At 43.6% G+C, this 25,012-nt stretch overlaps 1 protein-coding gene across 2 annotated transcripts in view; it reads right to left on the bottom strand.

Annotated features, from left to right (window-relative positions):
• Positions 1-25,012, bottom strand: part of LOC134624848 (NACHT and WD repeat domain-containing protein 2) — a 63,492-nt gene that overhangs the window by 11,147 nt on the left and 27,333 nt on the right. For both annotated transcript variants that reach the window (XM_063469946.1, XM_063469945.2), the window contains exons 5-7: positions 6,716-6,919; positions 5,282-5,432; positions 2,793-3,382 (exon numbers count right to left, since the gene is read on the bottom strand). In XM_063469946.1, coding sequence (XP_063326016.1) covers positions 2,793-3,382; positions 5,282-5,432; positions 6,716-6,919 — 945 coding nt within the window. The remainder of the gene's footprint in view (positions 1-2,792; positions 3,383-5,281; positions 5,433-6,715; positions 6,920-25,012) is intronic.

Here is a 25,012-nt window from a genome sequence, read left to right as displayed (position 1 = left end):
ACTGTGATTGGTCACTTGCAATGTTGAACCTGGAACAACATTTTCATGATGATCTGGGAACAACACCAACACGACAATATCAGATCATCCGTCATATCCACGCCTGGCTTTTAAAACACCAATCTGACAGCGGGGAACATGTTGATCTCAAGGCTTTAAAACAGGACTTCTGAAACCACTGGGCGTAGCTACATCCATCTTTATTACAACCAACTAACATAGCACATACATAAAATACAACATAACCGCAACAGAAACACCACAGAACTATAAAATGCACATTCGTTTTGAAAGTGACTTGATTATAAATGTGCATAACTTTAATTAACCCGATCCTTAAGTACACTAAATGCCGACGATTATCACGAGCCGCAAACTCAGCAGCCTCTAAAGACTCATTTCTGCATAGCCAGTAATCTCTAACTGTGCCAAAGCAGCCATTCCACTGTTAGGAACCCATTACCTATTGCTGTGTATTACGCTATTAAAGTCTCCTTAACGGCTAGTTGAATTTATCATCCGATATATTTATCTTTATTCTGCAATTGTGTGTGGTTTGGGTGATGATATGAAAATCTGTTTTATTTCCTCACACATCTGTTATCATCATAAAACACGACCAAGGCCTAAAGCTACTCTGAGAACTGAGGTATTTAAGCTCCAAATAAAAAATCCAGTCTTTGTCATTTCATTCTTTTCAGCTACTTTATTAAAGTGTGCAAAGAAAATCAGTATTATTAGAAATAACACTTAATAAAACAGCTGAAAGTCCAAACTCTAACACCAGTGTAGGACATTTTGACTGGGACTGGCTAAATACTACATAATACATCAAAGACATAGTTAAATAGATATGCAGTGCACCTCATCTTCAGATGGAAATGAAGATTGTGTGCTGGCTGTCCGGGTCTTCTCCATCACAGATGCTTTACAGAGAAGCAGGGTAATAAAATATGCTATTTAGAGGAAATAGCTGACGGTTATTAAATAATCATTTGTAGCGTTTACATTTCCGCTAAATTGTTTCGTAATAAAAATGCTCTTCTCTCCACAAACAAACCAGAGCGTGGAGGAACACAGATCTATATTTTCCAGCAGACCCAGTTTTGCCTAAGCTGGGATTCAAATGAAACAAACCCAACACTCCCAGTGTGAGTTGTGTCCACCGGACTCGAGTGGCTGCAAGCTTCTACACCTTATTAAGCCCCTTGAATCTAATAGCATCCCTTTCTCATAAACCCCAGGCCCGCCGAACAGTTCAAATACATTTATTTTCTTACTAATTTGCTGAAGTTCAAACTGAGCATTGTTGTTGGTACCAGAGATGCTGGTGTGAGTATTCCAAAAACTGCCGATCCACTAACCGTCTCTAGGGTTTAGAGAGAACGGTCTGACAGAGAGAAAGATCTCGCCTTGTTGACGTCAAAGGTCATCAGAGAAAGAGCAGACTGCTTCAAGCTGATAGGAAGGCAACACTAAGTCAAATAACCACTCGTTACAGCTAAGATATGCAGAAAAACACCTGCGAATCCCTGAAGCAGATGAGCTGTGGCAGCAGAAAACCACACTGAGTGCCTCTCCTATCAGCTAAGAACAGGAAACTGAGGGTAACATTTGAAAAAAGATTCACCAAAACTGGAAAATAGAAGATTGTAAAAATGTTGCCTGATCTCGTGAGTCTCGATTTGGCGTAAACAACGTGAAAGCAGGGATCAAACCTGCCTTCTATCAACAGTTCAGGCTTGCGGTGGTGTGATTGTGTACGGGATATTTTCTTGGCACACTTTGGACCCCATAGTTCCAACTGAGCATCACTTAAACACCGCAGCCTGCTTGAGTAATGTTGCTGACCATGTCCATCGCATTATGACCACAGTGTACCATCTTCTGATGGCAACACGATCATCTAAAACTGGTTTCCTGAACACGACGAGTTCACTGTACTCGGACGGCGTCCACAGTCACCAGATCGTAGAAAATAGATAAGCAGTCCTATAGCAGTTAATGCTAAAACTGCTAATGATTAAAACTGTAGTTAAATTATTTAGAACCATAGATCGGATTAATGTTGCTGTTTAAACTGCAGCTTCTTCTTACACCCTCCCACTCATCCTTTTACTTTTAAGTTTAAAACTTTTCCTGTCGTCTCCCGGTAATCTTTAACGCTGAACTTTAGGCTTTCATCATCATTTTGTTGCACCTTGCAACATTTTTATACCACCTCTATAGCTCAGTTTTTGGGCAAATACTTGAATGGTGCTTAAAATAAATGTGAGATTTATTACAAAGGTTGGACAGGAGGGGTGGATGTGTGGGTGTCTGCTGTGTGATCTTGGCTACAGTGTGATCTTAATGTAGCCGGGCAGCCAGATGGCACACAAAAGCCGGAGAGTGAACAGAGAGTGGGGTGCGTGTGCACAAAGATCCACACACACTGGCTTCCACTGAACAATAAATGTACCCATTGCAACTGTTTTAATAGGCAAACTTTCCAGAAGTTCCACACAGATGTAGGCAAACGTGTACACATGCAGCTGCATGGCTTCGTGGGAAATTAGAGGCATGTGCATGGTGATGGACTGCCTCTTGGCAGACACACAGATGGTCAAGCAAGCGTTTGATGAGAAGAGATGAACAGTCGCACGCCCCCTCATACTCTGTTGTACAAAGATGGACACATGCTCGGATCAGACAGACACACGAGCGCGAACGCACAGCGAGAGCCAAAATGAGAGGAAAACTGAGACGCGGGTGGCACAAAAAAAGACGAAGTTACCGCCTGCATGTCTCACCTGTTTTGCCACCTCGGACAGCAGCAGCGTCTTTCCGGTGCAGGGTCCCCCGTACACCACTAGAGGGCTCGTCCTGCTCCCCTTAGATGGCATCAGATACTCCTGCACGTAATCCAGAGACTCGGTCTTGTACTCGTAGAGGGCCGCATAGGACTTACAGAGGGACAGGTGCTGCAGGATCTCGTCGTACAGCGGGTCAGACTCCGTGTCAAAGTTCTGCTGGACCGTGGCCTGGATGATGTCCACCATGTCCTCGTAGAACTGCTTGCACAGACCTTCTACATAGTGGCTTTCCACTTCTTGGGAGTAGCCTAACTTCATGTCGCAGTGGGTGACAGAAGAATAGACGCGGAGATTGGAGGCGGCCACGACCGTGGGGATGAACTCATCCCGCACCTTCAGGAGGCGTTCGTAGGCCTCCTGGTTGCGCATGACCCGATCGCTGCTGACCACGATGTCCATGTAGCGAGCCATCTCAGGGAGTTTGGCGAAGCGGTCAAAGTTGGAGATCTTACGAATGTAGCAGACACATTTCCTGAGAAAGGCAGGCGTTTGTTTCCCAAGGGCAAAGTCTAATTCATCCTCCAAGGCTGAAAGAAGAAAAAAGACATTCTTTAATTAATCATATTCGAGTAGCACAAAACCCACGAGCAACCTGCAAAGGTAAAAATTCATGACATGACACGAGCAGAGCCGAACAGGTTTAAGGAGCTTTTAGCCTCCCATTATATTTCTCTTGAATCTTATTCACAAGAAGGTTTGTAAAAATCATACAATGCAGCTTTACTGAACTGTATCACAGGCTCGCCCACAAAGAGCCCACTGACTGAAACTCTGCTTTCAGCTGAGCTCACAGGGCAGTCTGCTAATGACGGAGGGGAAGACACAAAGAGAGAAAGAAATGCTGGGAGTTCTGGGAGACGGCACAACTTCCTCCACAGACTCTTCAATTAAAGTGCATAAAAACTAGAAGCTTCCTTGTTATCTAAAATGATAAAACTCTAAGCGACACTCCTTAATTAGCTCCTATTATTCCTGATTTCCACAATTTAAACGACTAAACTGTGCCTGGTTGATAAGACTGTCATTAAAGTGTCATTAGTAGTGTGTTGCTTGCACTGTGACAGCATCAGAAAAGAAAAGCAGATTTCTTGAAGGATTAGTTCCAAAAAATTCAGTCAGAAAATTAGATGCAACTTCAGCAAGTTGTAATGATTTTAATTTCTTATTTTAATAATTTTAAACATGCATTAGGAAATATGGCTGCCCTGAGAGTTAATTTAGATTCATATTCTATAACTCACCTGGTATACTTGCAATGACACATTGTTCTGTAGTCACACTAGAAAAACACCATGGTTGGAGACTGCAGCTGCAGCTGCAACTGACCAGAACTGCTGCAGCAACTTTGTGCACTTAACTTGCAATCCTTGCCTTTGAAATAACTGCTTCTGAGACGGGGACCAGGTCTGCACCACTTGCAGTCAGTTGCTGTCTTCGAAGCAACTTTGGTGCATCAAAGTGGCAATAAATAAGAAACAATCAGAAGCCAGTCTCTAGTATTCAGTCGGTTTGTGATTGAACGCAGTCACGTTATCAACTGTGTGAAATCTGCTTGTGATGAATGAAATGCAAAAATCTGTTGCCGTCTACTTACAACCAGGGCAAGTGCCACCACATACATCTCCATTTAGACACACCCCTGCTGCTATGGGGCACAGACAACACAGAAAACAGACTCGCGACACTAATAATAATAATAAATAATAATAAAAAGTTGTGAAAGGCAACCATCAGCTTCTTTCTGATTAAAAAAAGAAAAAAAAAAGAAAAGGTCTGACACTGCGACACGCTGCTTGGATAAATAACTCGGAAGAGAAGCGACTATGTGATCGATCAATCACTGTCGTCCACTGAGGTGACTCTGATAGACCCTGATTGCATCTCATCTCTTGTTATCAATTTAGTTACAAGGTGACAGGCTCACTTATTAAATATACGGCCTTTGCTGTGTGATTTTCTGTTCCCTACAAAGGTTAATGTTGTTTTTATTCCAGCCAGTTGCAACCTTGGCATACAAGTGTTCTTTAATTGGGTATTTTATGTTGTGCGCATATAACAACTTTTTAATTTATTTATTAGGAATAAACTCACTGTGTTTTTTATTTACTGTAGCAACTGAGGCTGCGACTAACACACTTTTGTCATTATTGAAGAATTGTAAGGAGAAATTAGCTGGCTTTTATTGTAACATCATTGTAACAAAGCCAAGCCGACTTTTTAAAACTTGAAAACATCCAGCGAGGTATCACAGAAGAAACAAATCAATTTTTTAAAATCTAAAATTGCAATAATTTTCAAAAACCAAATGAAAAGCCAGAAAGATAAAAGTGAGCAGCAGTCCAGCAGACAGAGAGACGTGATCCTGTTTGAAAAGAAGGTATCGAGAAAAGTATGACACGAAAAGAAAAAGCAGACGTGAAATTTACCAGAGCAAAGGAATTTCTTGGCCTGAGCGCTCTTCATGGTCCCTTTCTCTTGCAGCTGCAGCACCGCCGTTCGGAAGATCCTCTTGATCTCCTCTGACACGTTCCTCCAGGCCTTGTCGTTCTTGGTCTTGACTGCGCTGCTTGACTCCATCTAAGCAGAAGAGGGGGCAGAGAGAGGACAGTCTGACTGCACAGCATGGACTCTTACCATGTACGGAGCGAGTGCTGTCACTCGCTTCTGTGCAAGAAGAGTGCAAATATGTGCAGCGACACAGGAAACATTCAAGTGTTTCATATGAAACAAGCTCATCATAAAGCTGACTTTAGCTCCTCTTCCTTTAGGTTCATTTTATTCTGATTGGTTGCCACATGCAAACAAAAGCTTCTTTGCTCATAAAGATGAACATATTAGAGCTATTCCTCTAACTGAGAGTCACTCAAAAACTGTCTACAAAGGAGCATGGATGGTCTGAAGAGATTACTTGGACTTATTATATATGCCTCACTAGTACCAGATTACACCCTGTTTTGCCTTCAGAACTGCTTTAATTCTTCATGGCACAGATTCAACGAGGTCCTGGAAACATTCCTCAGAGATTTTTGTCCATACTGACATGATAGGATCACACAGCTCCCATTCCACCACATCCCAAAGGTGCTCTACTGGACTGAGATCTGATCACTGTGGAGATCATCTGAGTACAGTGAACTCATTGCCATATTCAAAAAGCTTTGTGACATGGTGTTATCAGAAGATGGGTTCACTTTGGTCATAAAGGGTTGGACATGGTCAGAAACAATACCTGGCTGTAGGCTGTGCTGTTTAAACGTTGCTCAGTTCTATTTTTCCTTTCAGATTTTTCCATCACCATGTTCAAAGTACCTAAAATGATCTTTCTTCCTCATTCTGATGCTCAGGTTGAAGTTTTTGACCCTACAAATATCTGTGTTAAAAAATGTGTGACGAAGTGTACCTAAAAAATGTGTTTATATATGACAGCAAGTAAGGAAATGCAAAACGACTGGTTCTCTTTAATGCCTAAATCTTGAATTTTCTCTGTGATTATTTTTATCATCACAAAGTCTTTCACTGTTACTTTTTTTTTTAACTTCAGTGAAGCTCAAGGGAACATCAAGATGGTGTACTTAAGAAAACTGAGGCGTACTACCTCTTGAAAGTTAAAGGCAGACCTTGGACGTTTTATTTAAAATAAATGTTGCTAACAGATTCTTTAAGTGGCTTTTCAGGCTGATTTGCAAGGATGTGAAACATTTAAAAAAGACAAAAAGAAGTTCACTCATCGACCTCAAAGAAGAGCTGCTCTTCTTTTCCCTACATGCTGAAATTTAATTCATTCCACACAAAACTCAAGGACACGAACAGCTCGAGCCTCCTGTTAGTGTGACTGAGTGCGATTAAAGCTCTGGACTCACAGAGTTCTGGTAGTTCTTGAGCATTTGGGCTTTGGGTTTGAGGTAGTATGCGGGTGGCACCGAGTTTTCATCCCTGCAGTACCACTCTTCCAGGATGTGTGTGTCCAGCCCCGCCTCCACAGCTGCATCCAAGATCATCTCAAACTCCGCCGATTCCACCTCCCCCGGCACTCGGATGCTGCCGTACTTTTCTCCCACCAGACCCTGATGGAAAGAAAGAGGAAGGAGAGAAAGGAAGAGGGCGTGCAAGGTGAGAAGGAGAGGCGGGAAATGCGTCTCGTCGCGACAGTTTCGGGGGCTCTATTTTTTGGATCAGTGGCGCGGGGTGAATGGCGAAGTCAATGATGCGCACAGCGCGACTTATTTAAAGCAATTTCAGAGCCACGGGCGCACACGCGGTGCGGTGGGGACATCAAGCAGCCACTTTGTGACGGCAGGGATGTAACTGCCGCTGCAAACCCCACTCCCGTGCGCACCGTGCTGAGCGATGACAGCTTTATCGAGGATGGAAATTGCTTTACGCGACAGTTATAGTAAGGAAATGATGCGCCTCTTTTCCCCACACAGAAATATTTATTCGGTGAGGGTTCAGAAATAATGCTCACCAAAAGTTATTCACTATCACACAAATATCACAACATACAGTGCTGTGAAAGAGAAAACTTTAGTTTACAGAAGGAGACACAAGCTTTCCACCAGTTATTTATTTTATTAGTTACTGTTTGCTTAACCCTTCATACATGAGCCAGAAACACTCAAGACATTAAAAAAGCAGGTAAAGACCATGAAAAGGTTATGTCCTAATACTTTTTCACCTGTTCAGCTGACGTCTATACACTTATGTTCCCTAACAAGTCTGTCTTTTGTCCGGTCTTCCTCGCCTAATCCCCAACCAGTCGCAGCAGATGGGCCTGGTTCAGTCAGAGGTTTCTTCTGGCTAAAAGGGGGTATTTCCTTCCCACTGTTGCCAAGCGCTTGCTCACAGGTGGCTGCCTGATTTTTGGGCTTTCTCTGTATTATTGTAGGATCTTTAACTTACAAAGCGTTTTGAGACCTCTGCTGTTGCAATTTGGCACTATTTTAATAAAACTTTTTGGAATTTATGAATGGATCCAAACGAGGTTAAAAAGGTAAATGGACTGGGTCTTATTTAGTGCCTTCTTACTATACATGAGCACCCAAAGCGATTAATACATCATGCCTCATTAACAAGCATTTTTGTTTTTGCACAAGGAGCGATTTGGGCTTCGGTTTCTTGCCTATGGGTACTTTCGTATACAGACTAGAGCAAATCGTCAACCTTCTGATGAGTAGATGAGTTGCTTTACCTCCTGAGCATCGGTCAAGGCAGTGGCTTTGAGTTGACTACTCTCGTGTGTGTGTGTGTTCAGATGCTTGTTAATGCGCATATGAGCAAATTACGTGGCAACAACTTGATGTTTTCAGACATGTGGACATGGTCCACATGCTCTGCTATATTGATGCTATATGCTAACCTGTCAGGATGGACTGATGATTACACCATGAAGTGGATAAGCAGTATACACCTTTACCCACAGAACTCAGAAACTTTTTTTCGTGACAACTTGATCAAATTTTTGTCTTTTTACTCAAACAAAAAGACTTTTTTACTTGTTAAGCCAACCAAGTACTAGCAACATGTTACTAATGAAGTGGCCGGCAGGTATGCATTCTTTTCTCTTCATGCTGTATGCAGAGGTGCAGACAGGCAACCCCTGGAAGTGATCTGTATTGCAGTGGGTGGGCAGTACACAATGAATACCGTTGTTGTATTTTTAATATTTCCTAAACCTATGCTAACATGATGACATGAGAAAAATACACTTTAAATTATTTTGGTGCCTGTTAACCAGTATTGTACATGTCCACAGGCAGGTTTCTGCACGCAAGCATGAAAACGAAAGTGCTCCGACTCTCCTGCAGGCACAAACACCGACCTGTCTGCATCCCACTTTCAAACTGAAACCAACCCGGTGGCTAACATGCAAACATTCTTATATTAAGGAAATATATACACCTGAATGTATGTCAATTGAAGAGGGAAATAAGGCATGAAGCTGCCATATTACACGAACAGTGGTCATTTTTCAGGAGTTTGCAGAGGCATCTGATTTGCATAAAGCAGGCTAGGCTTCAGCTTCATGCAAATAAGCAGCTGCCAACTCGGCCCTTGTTGCTCGAAACTCAGAGTATAAGGCATGGTGAGGTAGATGTTTTTATTATGATACCTGTTCTGATTTTTCCTGAATCTTGCCTCTGACATGTGCTTTCAATACAGTAACAATTAAAATTACTTTTAATTTTAAAACGGAACATTTTCAGAGGTTAGCACTGTTGCCTTACAGCAGGGTATGCTCTGGGTTTGAATCCACCATCTGGCTGGACTGCATTTGTGTGGTTTTACCACCTTAGGTATTCAGGTTTTCTTTCACAATCCAAAGAGATGCAGTTAATGAGGACAAGTTATTCTAAATTCCCCGTATATCTGAATGGTTCTCTGTCTCTTTGTCTCTTTCTTCTAGTCCTGTCACAGGCTGTACCCCGTCTCCTGCTGTCTCCATGCAGCTGGAATAGGCTCCAGCCCACCTGCAACCATGAGGGTGATCAAAGTCAAGCATATATACATCTATCTATCTATCTATCTATCTATCTATCTATATATATATATATATATATATATGTTCAAATAAAGCAGAGTGCACCCTTAAACATAGGAGATGATCTGCTCTCTATTTTGCTCAAAAAACAGATTTGTTCTGCTGGTGCACAAAAAACATTTGAATGACAAGCGGCTGTAAAATGCACAGACATGGGCCAAATTTTCTAATTCTCAGTAATAAGCAGTATTAGGGAAAATAAGCAGATTTGCTTTTCATATAGAGCAGACGGGGCTGTTTTAAAGGAAAGGAACTGAATGCACTAATTAAAGGGAAGTGTGCAGATTTTGAAGTAGGACTGTGAAATTGAATTTGTGTGCTATAAGTAAAGGTTATTATCATCACCATCATACGCCAAGGCAATACCCACAATCTCATCCACAATCTTCTAAGTCAGATGCAAGAACACTGCAAAGAGTGGACGAATAATTAGGCAGCATCGAATCAAATCACAGCCTCTTCATCCCGCTATTATCTCGAACTCCGCTTGGCATATCTGCCGAGAGTTCCAGTGAGCCGTAGAGCTTCCCGTCAGCTTTGGAGTGACAGCACATTCAATACCACTCGAAATCATCTGGGCCATTTTCTGGCGCCTTTCTCGCTGCTCTCTATCAGCCTCATCTGAGGACAATGAGAGCAAAAATAAATAAGATACTAGAAGACCTCCTTTGTAAAACCAGCTGATCTTTACTCCACGTGTCATGACACAGACCGTGCGAGCTACAAGCCAAATGACGGCGAGCTCCGATGAGCGGGAAAGCCACGGCGACGGTACGCCCCCCTCTTCAATGACGATTCAAAGCCGTTCCATGCTGGACTTCTTGTTCTCTTGGCAGTCGCAGTGGGAGCAGATGCAGAGAACGATCAGATGACGGCATGTGTCCGTAGGACGGCCTACTGTCGCCTGTGTGAGATTCATTTACATTCAACCAGTTTTGTGTCCATGTAGCGAGTGTTCGTTTAAACATACAAGATGGTTGTGTCAGTTGCTTCGGAGGAGGAGGTGTGCCGTGTTTGAGTGCAACAGCAGATTAAAGATGGTGCTCTGGCAACAAAAAGCAAAGCTAAGGGCTTTTATGAAACAACAGGCTTAGCGCTACTGTGACTTTATTTCCAATAAAGCAAGAAGCCCATTAAGACAAGAATGCCAATGTAAGAGCAAAATAAGTGCCAGGCAAATTTAAAAGACAGACACAATACAAGTAAGAAATGTCAGGAGAAGGCTGGGATTCCCCCTGTGTGTGCGACTCCCCGCCTGCTCTTCCTGCCAAAATAAAGACTTTCACAGAAAAGTAGGGCAGGCTGCTCGCTATCTTCAGTTGTGTCATGAGCTGGATCCAAGCCCAAAATGTTTCAAGTAACGGATGAACTGTTTGGCTCAGAGTGCTCCAAATAAGAGAGAATGAATAAAACCATGTGGTTTCTTGTCTTTTTTAACATTTGCACTCCAAAAACAAAGACAAAAATATCGCGTTTCCTTTTGTTACTTAAACCAACAAACAACCTATAACGCTGCTGAGATCAATGTGATAACACAGGTTTTGTGTTCTGTACAAGCAGCAACATCTGAGACTGAGCTACTGGGACAGCATGAAGATACATGTGCAGGAAATAAGTGTGCAAACTTTCAGCCACCAAACTGGATTTATGCTCTGGTGTTGATGCCTTTTGGAAAGATTTTCACTGCCCTTTGACCTCTTTGTTAGGAACACTGGGTTGGACCCAAGTTTGCGCCTTCAGAGCTGTTTTAATTCTTTATGGTTCAATGAGATGTTCCAAACGTCCCAGATTCTACAGTAGGTTCATGTGATTCTTATCCTGATCGAAGCAGCCATCAGAAAACGGGTACACTCTGTTCATAAAAGGATGGACATGGTTAGCAATGATATTTAGGTGTTTAAATGATGCTCTGTTGGTACTAAGGGGCCCAAAGGGTGCCAAGAAATTACCCCCCACACCATTACACCACAACACATGTTGTTTACACCAAATTCTGATCCTACAATTTGAATGTCGCAACACAAATCAAGACTCATCAGATCAAACAATGTCCTGTGAGCCCACCAAAGCTGTAGCCTTAGCGTCCTGTTTTTTAGCTGACAGCAGTCGCACTCGGAGCGGTCTTCTGCTTTAAGGTTCAATGTGTGTCCAGAGACGCGCTTCTGCATTTAGGTTACTCTTTCTTTCCTGTCAGTATGAAGCATTCTGGTCACTTTCAGACCTTTTTTTTTAAACCATAGAGATGGTCGTGAGGGAAAATTTCAGCAGATCAGGAATTTATAAAATACTCAGACTAACAACCATGCCACATTCTTGCTCATTCGGATGCTCAGTTTGAACTGCAGCAGGTCGTCTTGACCATGTCTACATGTCGAAATGCACTGAGCTATTATGTGATTGGCTAATTAGATATTTATTCCAATGAGCAGTTGAACAGGTGTACCTAATAAGCTGGCCAAAGTTTTTCCTTTTTCTTAGAAGAAACTGTCCAGTGGGCTTTTACAGAACTAAAACAACACTCAAACCAACTGATGATCACCATTTTCCTTTTTAAAGTGATCTTGTTGTTTATAAATGTAACTCTTTCTATGTGTCTGACTGACATAAGCTGTGAGAATCTGTGAGAATTTGTTTCTCTCATGCAGTGAGTCTACTTGCTTTAATAACTGGACTATCTAATTTAATATGGAGGTTAAATTTGTATTTCAGCATTTGTATTTTCAAACATATTTTAAAAATGTAAAAGTAATGCTATCTTGGATAGCGCTGCCTATTCTTGTATATCAGATTGAGTTTAAAGTAGCCTGGCTCTATTGTAGCAGCAAGTACAACAGAGTAGAATACAGTGGATGTGCTCTAATGAACTATAATAATAATAATAATAATAATAATAACAATAATAATAATAAGTGCTCCCATTGATCTTGGAATGAATGGCCATTGGTTGTCTTTGTAGTTAAGCTAGCTGATGGCTTTCTTCAGAGCCAAAAGAAACACAGATGTTCTTCCACTCCTCCAAACTCTATACTGAACTCACCTCTTGCTACAGCACCATACACGCTGCTCAGGCACATGGAGAAAGCCACAGAGTTCAGCAGTTATCCACATCGGGGACACTCAGGTGGGCAGTGACCATTTTGATCCAGCCATTTTTTTTTACTTTATGTAAGATCAACCTATTTCAGAATCAAACAGCCTCCCGAGGAGCAACTGTTTAGATGCAGCTTAGATCTTCCAGGAACCTGCGAACACTAAAATGCCCTGCAGGTCACCTCATCTACCTACCTCAGATGACCTTCTGTGACTCACGGCACTGCAGTGATGTGTCGGAGAGGATGGAGGCACTGGGCTGAGCTATAGTAATACTGAGTGTGTGTGTGTGTGTGTGTGTGTGTGTGTGTGTGTGTGTGTGTGTGTGTGTGTGTGTGTGTGTGTGTGTGAGAGAGGTAGAGAGAGGAGAGAACAGTCACTCTCCAAGTTGCTGACAAAGTCTCTGTCAGCTTGCATCCCAGTGATGTAGGGCGAATGGAGTAGCTGTGTGCATGCACGTGTGTGTGTGTGTGTGTGTGTGTGTGTGTGTGTGTGTGTGTAGAGATGGAGATTAGGATAAAACCAACTGATGTTTCCTATCAAAATTACAAAATCAGGTGTTCAGATGCCTACACAGACACAGACGCTCACACCAATCCACCCGTCTGTCACTTCTGTCACCCACTTAGCTTACTAAAGTCAAACTGTAAATAAAGAAACAAAAAAACTGCAAATATTGTCCGGGTGGCTTTAACTCCCGTGTCTTAGCCGGAGAGCAGGCACGCAACGAGGCTATCTTAAGTGGATTACTGCTTGGAAGCTGACAACTTCCTTCTTGTGTGTGTGAGTGTGTCACTCCATACGCTAGTCTTTTGAGAGGAGTTACTGCTTATTACACTTTAGGACCCACAGGTGCAGGAAACACATGAAGCTAAAGTGGCAATAGCAAAGCACACAGTGGCCAAATGGCAGTGCCAACTCTGCCTCGCTCCCTCTTTCCCTACTGTGTTTTTTTATCCTTGAGGGGAGGGGGGGGGGGGGGGGGGGTGACAGTGAGGGGCTATATACTCTGACTAAGTGCACTTTATCTGATGAGCCAGCTGAGAGAGGCAGCAAAGATTTTGTGCACAGCTACAGTATGAATTAGCAAATCAATCACTCACACGGTCAATTAATCAATGAAAGACACAGTCAACTGTTCGGGTATTTGCTGCATAAGCTTTTGCACAGCAGAGGGAAATATGGCTCTGAACAGAAGCAGATGATGTGAGAAAAAAATGGTTTTTTTCTGACACTTGGAGAGCTGTGTTACATCTCACTACGTGCAAACTGGAGCCTATCAGCATGTAGTATGTGCCAATTGTCATGGTAATTTTGCAAGAAATTAGTTTTGCGCCATCATTTTGACTTCACTAGAACAGAACGGGTAAAAAACTTCAAATCTGAACTCATTTGTGTATTCCATATCCATGTTATACTGTTTCTTGGTGCAGTCGCCTTCCCCTCTGATTCATCTACTGTCCATTTATTTCTTCTGACTGGCTGTCCTAAATAGATAGAATAAACTAAAGATCCAGCCTTTAAGCTTATACATGACGCCAGTGCAGAAGTGCAAAAATAGTTTTTCTAGGATCTACTTGAGACTGGCTCCAAAAGGACTCCTGTGTTACAGCATGAAAAAGCATGTTCGGGGCCTAAAAATACAGTTTTGGCTTCCTGGAGTGGGGTGAAATTTTTTTTATAGCCCATCGATCCATCACTGAGTGACTGATAGTTCTTCTAACACAGGCAGCTGAGACTCATCCACGACTTGGATTGGATTTCTTCAATGTGATAATGTTGTTTGTTACATTTGGAGCACAACTAATGTATTATCTAACGAATGTTATGATGTTGCATCCACCCAACATGTTTGTGCTTTATATGGAGGAGTGAAATTCTTGTATTTTTATTAGTTGCTTAGCACTAATCTGATATGCATCTCTGTGCATTGCACATATGCAGTTTATAAATTCAGTTTGATAACCCAGCTGAACAGCACCAGCTGATTAGGGCACTCAACTCTCTCATCCATGTACGGTAACTTGTGGCTTCAAAAAAACGACACTGTTAAAAGCGAAACTTTTAAATGCAGATTTCGAAGTACATGTATGATACGCTAGTTTATCATATGAAATATGGAAAGTGAATCCAAATGCATAAGTGCCTTAAACCTGCCTTTTTTAAATTCACTTAATTCACACACCTGCAGTACCTTTGCAGCCCACCAGGGGCCCAGGCCCACACTTTGGGTTTCACTGGTCTGGGAAAACGGCCCGCTGACTCTGTGAACACTTTCCTGCAGAGTTTATGACCCATTTTGTAAATTTGGGTCATTCTGAGTGTCAGAAAGGAGGATTGTCCAGGATATGCTCATTGGCTAATGATTTGATTAACAAGTCATTAGCCAATGAGTGCGTGGGTTCACATTCAGATCCGCCCCCTCACTTGTTACAATTTTGATACGCCAAGAAGAAAAAGCTAATCTAATTTAATGAGGCTTCAAAAATATGACTTCATTAATGGCCTGGTGACATCACGGTGGCTATGTCCATCTTTTTTTTACAGTCTATAGTATGAGCAACAGGAGGGCGGAGCTTCTTTGCAACCTGCGTGTCTCTGTGTATTCAGGGTATTTACTTCCTTTGACATCAAACAGAGCCACGAGTAGAGAAAACTGCCTCAAACTCAGCATTGAAAGCCGTCTAAAGGCTGAGCTTTGCACATGGGAGGTCTTCTTTAAATGAACACTGGAACAATATTTCAGTCCCACATGTGTTTTCCTACTCCTTTAAGAAGCCCCTAAAATATATCCTAATTATTCCTGCATGAGTAATGCATTGTATAAAAAAACTGCAGCACCCATTTGAAATTTATGAGCCTTTTATAAAAATGAAACTCCATATCTGTGGCATGATTTTTTTTTTTAAGATTTACAGCTGAGTGGGAACAAATGCATTCAGGAGAGTAAGAAAATATAGCCAGATGGACTAAAATAACATTAGATGATCTGGATTATGAGTTGAAGGTTAAGATAAAGAAATAAAAGGTCGAGAAATGTTTGCACCACTTGAAAAGCATTTGATTTTCTGAAGCTGTGAGGAGCAGCTTATCAGTGCAGTCAAGAGTCTGGCAGATTTAATACTAGTATGCATCCTGACCCTCAGTACAAACACTCTGTGGCCAAAAAGAAGCTACGCTTGAATCGGAGCAATCTTTCCACAAGCATGAAGACACAATTTCCAGTATCATTGAAGAAAAGAGGTCTGGGATATCGTATTAGCGCTTACATCATGTTAACTGAATGGAGGAGAAGCAGTGGGAAACAAACGCGAGCTACAGTATCCTCAACTATCCTCTTACATCCAGTAAAGCTGCCGTGCGGGCAGCAGAGCCGGAACAGTTTGTTGATATGTGTCCTTGAGGCGATCGTCAAGTTTTAGTTTAGTTTCGTTTTTTTGTAACCGGGGGAAATCTGAGACCACTGGAGAGCTGATGAGAGGAACGGACAAGAAAAGAAAAAAGAAAAGGAAAAAAAAGTCATGGCTCATTGTCATGCTTAATCTCCGGGTCAGTGACACCATCACCATGCCAACCCCTACCATCGCCATGGAGACCAGCTTTATTGCATCGACAGGTTAGAGAAAAGCCCCTCGTAGCCAGGTGTGTGTGTGTGTGTTTCACAGCCCTGCACTGCCACCTGTCTTGCGTTGAGTTGTGCCTTTTGAGTGACGCTCGCTGAAAGTGACTGTTACTCATAAAGAAAGACTGACACGTCCAATAACAAAGCTGGTTATATAACAGTCGAGTCTGTCTTATGAAGTGAGGCGACTCTAAATCTAGATGGCCGCGCATTCTCGCCGTGCCTCTGGTGTTTCTCTCTGGCTTACTTTACGCTAACATGTGCAGTGCTGTGAAAAACATATTTGTCACACTGGCATGTTTCAGATCATCAAACACATTTTAAATACAAAATGCAGTTTTTTAAATCATGTCTTGATTTATTAAGGAAAAAAGACACCCAAGCCTACCTGGCCCTGTGTGTAAGTAACTTCCCGCCCTTGTTAAATCATGAATTAATTGTGATTAGCTGCAATTTTTTGGACAGCTGAGCGCAGTTTCACCAGACACACACAGGCCTGATTACTGCAAACCTGCTTAAACAGAACCTGTGTGATGAAGTGAAGCAGGCTAAAAGATCCCAAAAAGCAACATCACGCCACGATCTAAAGAAGCAGCTGAGAAACAAAGTCACTGACATCTATCAGTCTGTGGTATAAACAGGTGATGTTTGCATGTGACAGGTGATGCAGCTTTGCTGACGTTACTTAAGCTGATGGTGGGAGGGGCTAAGATGATAGAAAGGCAAGAAATGAGGAGGCATGTCATCCTAATGAAAAACAGCGTGCATGTGTGTGCTGCAGCTGGGACACCTGCACCTCATCATCTCATCAGTGAAAGCTGTGATGCCAGACTGAAGCTCTCAGCCCACCTTCATTTTGCTTCTTTCCATCCACAGTTACACGTCTGCCTGTTCGGCTCGTTCTTCAGCCACACGCTCCTGCCAGGTTCACCACCATTCCCCTCTCCCGTTCCCACCTGCCTCAGTCTCCAGCCGTCATCAGTCACTCCATACCAGCCACATCTCCAAGAGTCTTTTACAGTAAACATCCTAAAAGGTTTCTGCTTCTGGGTCCAATTACTGCCAAAACCCCCAAAACTAACACCTGGGATGACTACATAAAATGAAATCTTATTTAATAGCAATTCCTCTCAAGAGCTATCTTTTCTAACTCTGAAATAGTGAGATTCTACACCTTAAATCCTTTTAACAAGGTTGAACTGAAGAGTCTTCATAAATCTGAGAAATTAAATGGAATTTAAACTCCCGTTATGAAAGGATTCCTGTAAAAGGAAAGCTCACATTGCTGTAGTAGTTTCTCTTTGTTTTCTTTATTTGCTCTGCAAATTATTTTATATAAGCAACATTATTGTTAGTTTGTTGAATTTTGATGTGTTTTGTTTTGTGTGAGTGAAAAATAAGTTGGCTACATGCCCTTTAGTTCTTTACTTTCCTTATAGTAGGACAAGATTTTTTTTATTAACAAATGTATTTAATTTTCCAATTTTATTTTGCTAATTTAGTGTCACTGAGACTTCTATTCAATTCAAGTCTGAAGGCACTTTATAATATAAAATAAAGACCCTACAATAATACAGAGGAAACCTCGACAATCAGACGACCTTCTCTGAGCGCTTTGGTACGGAGCCCCACAAGGGACATGGGAGAAAAAAAAAAACTGAACATGAACTTTTGCAAAATAGTTTTAAGATTACTCTTTCTTACTCTAAGTAGCTGCCGCCACTGTTGGAAACTGGAATTGGCTGGGCCGCGGTATGAATTCTGGGATAGGTTGGGCCACGAAGGATACACCCGACCCATCCTTCAAATTTGGGGAAATGAAGAACGCATTTGGAGCGGCCTTCAAATTGGAACAGCCTTTGTCGCCTGGCTGTGACGTGATCGACCTTCAACTGCGACCTGCAAAGGATGCGGCCTATTTTGCGAGATCTCACAAAAGTTCATCTTTTTTTTTTTCCTTTCTCCAATGTCCCTTGCGGGGCTCCGTACTTTGGCGACAGTGGGAAATAAAAACTCCCTTTTAACACTTTAACATCTGCTGAGGTTGGTCGGGGTTGTTCTACTTGGTTAATAATTAACTTGTAACCCCCACCTCCAACCAGGTGGAGGTGTGGGTTGTGCCTTGTTCTGTTAAAAACTTCACATATTGCCCAACCATGATCTATAACTTAGGTTGTCATGTTTTTATTGGATGCTAGGAACAAAAACGTGTTCAATTTATGTAGCTCGAGAGAGGAACAGCTCAAGGCACAGGAAACAATTCACTCATCGCTTTATTGCTGACGGTTGGCTGCTAACATCAAGGTGCCATATGTCAATCAAAGGTCTCATTTGTAATCACTTCAATTGCTAAGAAGTTGAGAAACCCTTAACTTTGGACAGGCCCACATGGTGTCACCTCTTTTGCTCATTACTGCTAGTCACTTCCTGTGTGGAAGCTCTTTAACAGTGCTTGTGGCAGCACTGAAAACTGTCCTGGGTTGTCTGATTATTGAATTCACATGTGCTTGCAAGTAACTTTAGAGAGGAGAGAAGTAAGAGAACAAATGTGGATCTTTACCTTACAATATAAAGCGCCTTGAGGCAACTGTTGTTGTGATTTGAATGTGAACATGTGGCCATCTCAGTAGCACAATACTGCAATAGTTTAACTATTATTTTAGTTTAGTTAGTGCATGCAATAGTATCGTGGTGACCACATTCACTGGGCACACATCAGTCAGGAATGGCGATGACATGTATTGGTTGTCGGTAGTATAGGCGCTTTCGTTCAGCTAACCTGTTTTGTTTTTTATAGTGTAGCAACCGTATTAATTAACCTGCCTATTAGTGACCTGGTTACGACTTGGTAGACTAGCAGTATACCGATCATGGAGGCTAACAAGGGCTGCCCAAAGAACATCTGGGTTAAGTTTTGGTGCATGGAGAATCTGTAAAAATAACGATCGTAATTTCACTGTATAATAAAAATTAGAATTCTATTAATGTTTTTATCAGGCGGTTATGCGATACCATGGATAGCTGCTGCCATTAAATTGAGCTCTTTACAACAAACGCTCTCAGTCGCCGTTGACATTGGCAAGCAGTAGCCGCATAGACACCAGTAGTTTTCCATCACTCTCGCGTCCTCGTGTGACGGATTGCGTTCATCTTCATCTAAGTTGGAGCACAATCTTCTTCCGGCGCCCCCCGTGTGCGGCAGCCTGTTACAGCAGCTCTGCTCATTCTGAGTTTATTTCTTTCTTATCTTTTCTTCTCGTAATTTTTTATAACTAACGTATTAGTAATTAGACTCTGCAACCATGTTCTACCGTTTTGTGCTAGTTCTGGTCGTTTTTCTTAGTTTTTTTCTACTTTTTTCACCCGTGTCTGGGGACCCAGAGCAGGGATCCTTTGTTTACAGTAAGGATCAGCTGTTAGCGCTGCGTCCCGCAGCGGTACTGCCGGCGGACAGACCTGACATTCCCAGCGAGCTGAGGAGGAAAAGACGGGGGTGTCGTGCTGGGAAGGAGCGCCGTCGGCCGAGAAGGAGACGTTATCGACCATCTCTTCCTTCTGTAATTATTGGAAATGTACGTTCTTTGCACAATAAATTGGATGAGCTCACGTCGCTAACCTGGTCACAGAGGGAGTACCGGCAATGTAGCATCATGATGCTAACGGAGTCGTGGCTAACACCGCTAACTCCGGACACGAGCGTGACACTACCGGGATTCCAGCTGCTGCAAGCGGACAGGACGAGAGAGAGCGGTAAGAGGAAAGGAGGGGGACTGGCAGTGTTTGTGAATGACAGATGGTGTAACCCTGGGCACATCACTGTGAAAGAACAACTCTGCAGCAGAGACATTGAGCTGTTAGCCGTTAGCATGCGTTCGTACTACCTGCCCCGGGAATTCTCGCATGTTATCGCGATAACAGCGTATGTCCCCCCCTCGGCCAACGCGGATGCAGCCTGTGACACTCTCCACTCAGTGGTCAGCAGACTGCAAACACAATCTCAGAGAGCCCTCCTCATAACATCAGGGGACTTTAATCATGCCTCACTGGACTCCACACTGCCCACCTTCACCCAGTATGTGACATGCCCAACCAGAGACAATAAAACACTGGACTTACTGTATGCCAATGCAGAAGAGGCATACAGTTCATCACCTCTCCCTCCCCTGGGCAGATCTGATCATAACCTGGTGCACCTTGTCCCTGTGTATGAGGCCTTAGTGCGCAGGGAGCCACCAGCCACCCGCACAGTACAGAGATGGTCGGAGGAGAGCGAGGAGGCTCTTAAGGACTGTTTTGAGTCGACTGTGTGGGAGGTGATCTGTGACGACCACGGAGAGGACATCGACAGCCTTACTACATGTATTACTGACTATATTAATTTCTGTGTGGATAACACCGTACCTACCAGGACTGTACGGTGTTTCTCCAACAACAAACCTTGGATTACCCCAGAAATTAAAGCCGTCCTCAAGCAGAAGAGGAGGGCCTTCAAATCCAAAGACAGAGAGGAGTTGAAAAGGGTGCAGAGAGAGCTGAGGGGACTGATAAGGAATGGGAAGGACAGCTACAGGCAGAAGATGGAGAACCAGCTTCAGCAAAATAACGTTGGTGAAGTCTGGAGAGGCCTCAGAACCATCTCAGGCCACAAACATCAGAACTCTCTTCCTGGGAGGGATGTGAGGTGGGCAAATGAACTGAATCATTTCTTCAACAGATTTGATTCAGCCATGAGGCTGTCTCCAACATCGGCTGCAGACTCACCCACCCCCACTGCTGCTGTTCCACCTCTGACACCTCAGACACTTCACACCTCCTCTATTCACCCTGCTCACTCCTCCCCACCCCCAACAACAGCATCCAATACACAATCAACACAAGGCTCCAGCCTGTCTCTCTCAACCACCCAGGTTAGGAGGGAACTGAGGAGGATTAATGGCAAGAAGGCAGCGGGTCCAGATGGCATCAGCTCGAGGGTCGTCAGGTCCTGCGCGGACCAACTGTGTGGTGTGATGGAGCACCTCTTCAACCTGAGCCTGAGGCTGGGAAGAGTCCCACAGCTCTGGAAAACCTCCTGTGTTGTACCAGTGCCAAAGACTTCACGCCCCAAGGACCTCAACAGCTACAGGCCGGTGGCTCTGACATCCCACCTGATGAAGACCCTGGAGCGGCTGGTCCTGGCTCAGCTTCGGCGCCTTGTGAGCTCATCACTGGATCCACTTCAGTTTGCCTACCAGCCTGGCATTGGAGCGGATGATGCCGTCATTCACCTCCTACATCGCTCCCTCGCTCACCTGGAGACCGCTGGAAGCACTGTGAGAATCATGTTCTTTGATTTCTCCAGTGCCTTCAACACTATTCTTCCCTCGGTTCTGAAGGACAAGCTGGAGAACTCTGGAGTGGACCATCACCTCACTACCTGGATTTTGGACTACCTCACCGACCGACCACAGTATGTGAGGACTCAGGGCTGTGTGTCGGACAGGGTCGTCTGCAGTACGGGGGCCCCACAGGGAACGGTTCTGGCTCCGTTCCTCTTCACCATCTACACTGCAGATTTCTCCCACAACTCCACCCAGTGCTTCCTGCAGAAGTTCTCTGATGACTCTGCTATAGTCGGCCTCATCACTGATGGGGACGACAAGGAGTACAGAGGACTGACTCAGGACTTTGTGGACTGGTGCCAGCTGAACTACCTCCAGATCAATGCCAGTAAAACAAAGGAGCTGGTGGTAGACTTCCGCAGGCACAAACATCCTCCACTGCAACCACTGAACATCCAAGGTATGGACATTGAGGCTGTGGACAGCTACAGGTACCTTGGTGTTCATCTGAACAGCAAACTGGACTGGACTCATAACTCAGACGCCCTCTACAGGAAAGGGCAGAGCAGACTGTACCTGCTGCGGAGACTCAGGTCGTTTGGAGTGGAGGGCCCACTCCTGAAGACCTTCTATGACTCTGTGGTGGCCTCAGCCATCTTTTATGGTGTGGTCTGCTGGGGTGGCAGCATCTCTGCTGGGGACAGGAAGAGACTGAACAGGCTGATCCGAAGGGCCAGCTCTGTTCTAGGATGCCCTCTGGACCCAGTGGAGGTGGTGAGTGACAGGAGAATGGTGGCTAAGCTGTCATCCCTGTTGGACAACATCTCCCACCCCATGCATGAGACTGTGACAGCACTGAGCAGCTCCTTCAGTGGGAGACTGCGGCACCCACGGTGTGGGACGGAGAGATTTCGCAGGTCTTTCCTCCCCACTGCTGTCAGACTGCACAACAAAGACTCCAACTGATCAACACACACATTCACAAATGTGCAATAACACTAATGTGCAATAATCTTTTCTGGCATCGTTGTATTTTTACTGAGTTGTATATAGCACTTCTATTCTATTTTTATCTTATTGCATATTTTATTCCATTTTATTCTACTGTATATAGTATTTTATTTTATTCTATTCTGTACAGTTGTATACTGTATTTATTCTTATTTTATTTTATTCTAATTTTTGCTTCATAACTTTTGCACTGTCCACTTCCTGCTGTGACAAAACAAATTTCCCACGTGTGGGACTAATAAAGGTTATCTTATCTTATCTTATCTTAATTAACGTATTATCTAACGAATGTACTGGTTGACTATTTTCATCCTCTCTCTCGGTTTGCTCTGGTTCAAACTGGAAAGTTTGAACAGAAGCCATTTCCAGTGTGCTGCTAACTATGAACTCGATGCGGTGCAACCGTATGACGTCACTACCCAGAGTGCATTGAGAAGTAAATAACAATGGTGGCCTACTGGTAAATCGGTTTTATTTTAAAAAAATGCTTAAAAGGAAAACATTTGGCGTATTTTAATACCACATATATATTATTGAAAGCACAGTACATATTTTAGCGCAAACATGTCTTAATAGCCGGGGTTCCTTTTAAAGCTGCCAAACAAACCATGCAGTGCTACCCAGCTGTGGCGACCTCTTGTGGCAAGGGAGAAAATGAACATAGCTTTTTGTTTCAGTTATTAGCAGCAAGATATGTTAGACAAGGTGTCAAAGCTGTTAGTTTGAATCTGAGTACAGCACAGCATGGAAGCATTTGTAGAGAGCACTGTACGTACCAAACAAAGTGTAAAAGGTTTCCTGTTGTTTCACAGATCCTCTGCAGCAGTAAGAAACACACCTACACTACACACGTCAATCCTTTTCCTCTGTTCCCTCTGTAGTGTCTGCATGCAGGAAAAAAAATGCAGCTTTTCGTCGTTTATTCCTTCATTTCTTTCCTTTCTTCTGGCCATCCCTCCTCTCTGGTCGATGCACTGGGCTCTGTGACAGTTATTGTGGGCTGCATACCCGGCAGACCTGCCTGTCTTTGAAGTCTCCTCTTACTGCCATGTGTTTGTGTATGTGTGTGTTAGCTGGGGTGACACTTGGACAGCCCCTGAGAAGGTCTGAAGATAACTGTGTCTGGAAACCACCATAGACTGCGGCTGAGTTTGCAAGGACGTAAAACCCACAAAAAAATAAGATAAATAAACGTACAGGATGCAAAATGAGAAAACTGAATCCACACACAGCCTCACATCCTTAAAACCTACGACCTACCTTGTTGTTGAAACAACAAGACCTTAAATTCTGTTGACATACTCCCCATCCTCACATATATATCTAGGTCTACCGCCCTGTAAAAATAAACGGGACTCCAGAGACAGCTCAGACAACCCAGAACTGTCATAAATGAGGATCCAAGTCCCAGATCAAAGGGCCCGCCGCCGCCACTTTCAGCTCCCCAGTCCTGGAAACGGGGCTGCCATCCCGCCCGAACGGCCTGTGTGGCGACAACAGGGAGCCGCGCTGCAGGGAGCGCAGCAGCTGGCTTTGACAAGTCTGAATGGGACTTAATCCTGTGGAGGTATTGCGGACTCCTCAGCATAAATACATTCACCACGGGGAGCACAGGACGAGAATATTCTATTAAAGATTTAAGCAGCCAGATGGGGGAGGATGTGTGCATGCTTGTGTACGGGTGTGTGGAACAGTCTCTATCACCCAAAGTTAGAAAACACCCGAGGTGATTCTCAGTCTCCCTCAGGTCACTGTGCTCTGTTTGCAACTTCCTGTGGGGGTGTTTGTTTGTACGCTTGAAAGTGGGATAGAAGAAGAAAAGTGGATCGGAGACAGAACAAAGAGGTGTGTGTGTGTGTGTGTGTGTGCACCTGTGTCTACTTTCCCTGAGTGTGCAGTGTGGTGTTGCTCGGAGGTCAGTCAGGGTTAAATTGGTGAAATTGCAGCAGGGACAGAGAGCGGAGAGGCCGACGGGAATGAATGAAATCAGTGCGGCGTGTTCAACACTACGACCAACACCGGGCAGCGGCACAAAGAGGAGGCTGTGCCACTTCCTTTTAAATCGCATGTGATCATTTTAGGCCAGTTTAGCCTGATTGGGCTGACGCTACATCACAGAAACATTAGGAAACGCTGCGACAGAGTCCCGGGTGAAAAGATGTCGCAAGAAGTGCACTTGCATAGAAATCTTTGAGCTTGCAAACTGTTGCATGTCCACTCAAAACGCTTACAATGGTCACAGCAGCTTCACTCATGTTTCAAGGTGCTACTCTCTGCAACCACTGCTAATACAGCATTTCATACAGAATCCCAAAAATCATGGAGTAAATGCTGTGGCATGGGCATGCATGACTGCCAGTGGTCACTAGTGTGTATTGATGGTATATTTGATATATAAGGTATATTTGTGGATGTTCTTCAATGATCTCAACCCAACTTTGGAGTTATAGAAGACAAAACTGAAGGCAGAGACGTATAAATGTATAAAAATGGCTGTAATTTTAACATTTTAACATGGTAGCCTGTGGGGGCTGATGTGCACTTAGAAGTGGACATTTGAGGAACTGCAACCTTC

Source organism: Pelmatolapia mariae, linkage group LG3_W (genome assembly GCF_036321145.2).
Source record: "Pelmatolapia mariae isolate MD_Pm_ZW linkage group LG3_W, Pm_UMD_F_2, whole genome shotgun sequence".
NCBI lineage: Eukaryota > Metazoa > Chordata > Actinopteri > Cichliformes > Cichlidae > Pelmatolapia > Pelmatolapia mariae.
The sequence above is the reverse complement of the archived record's forward strand: the minus strand, read 5'-3'. Positions and strand labels throughout refer to the sequence as shown.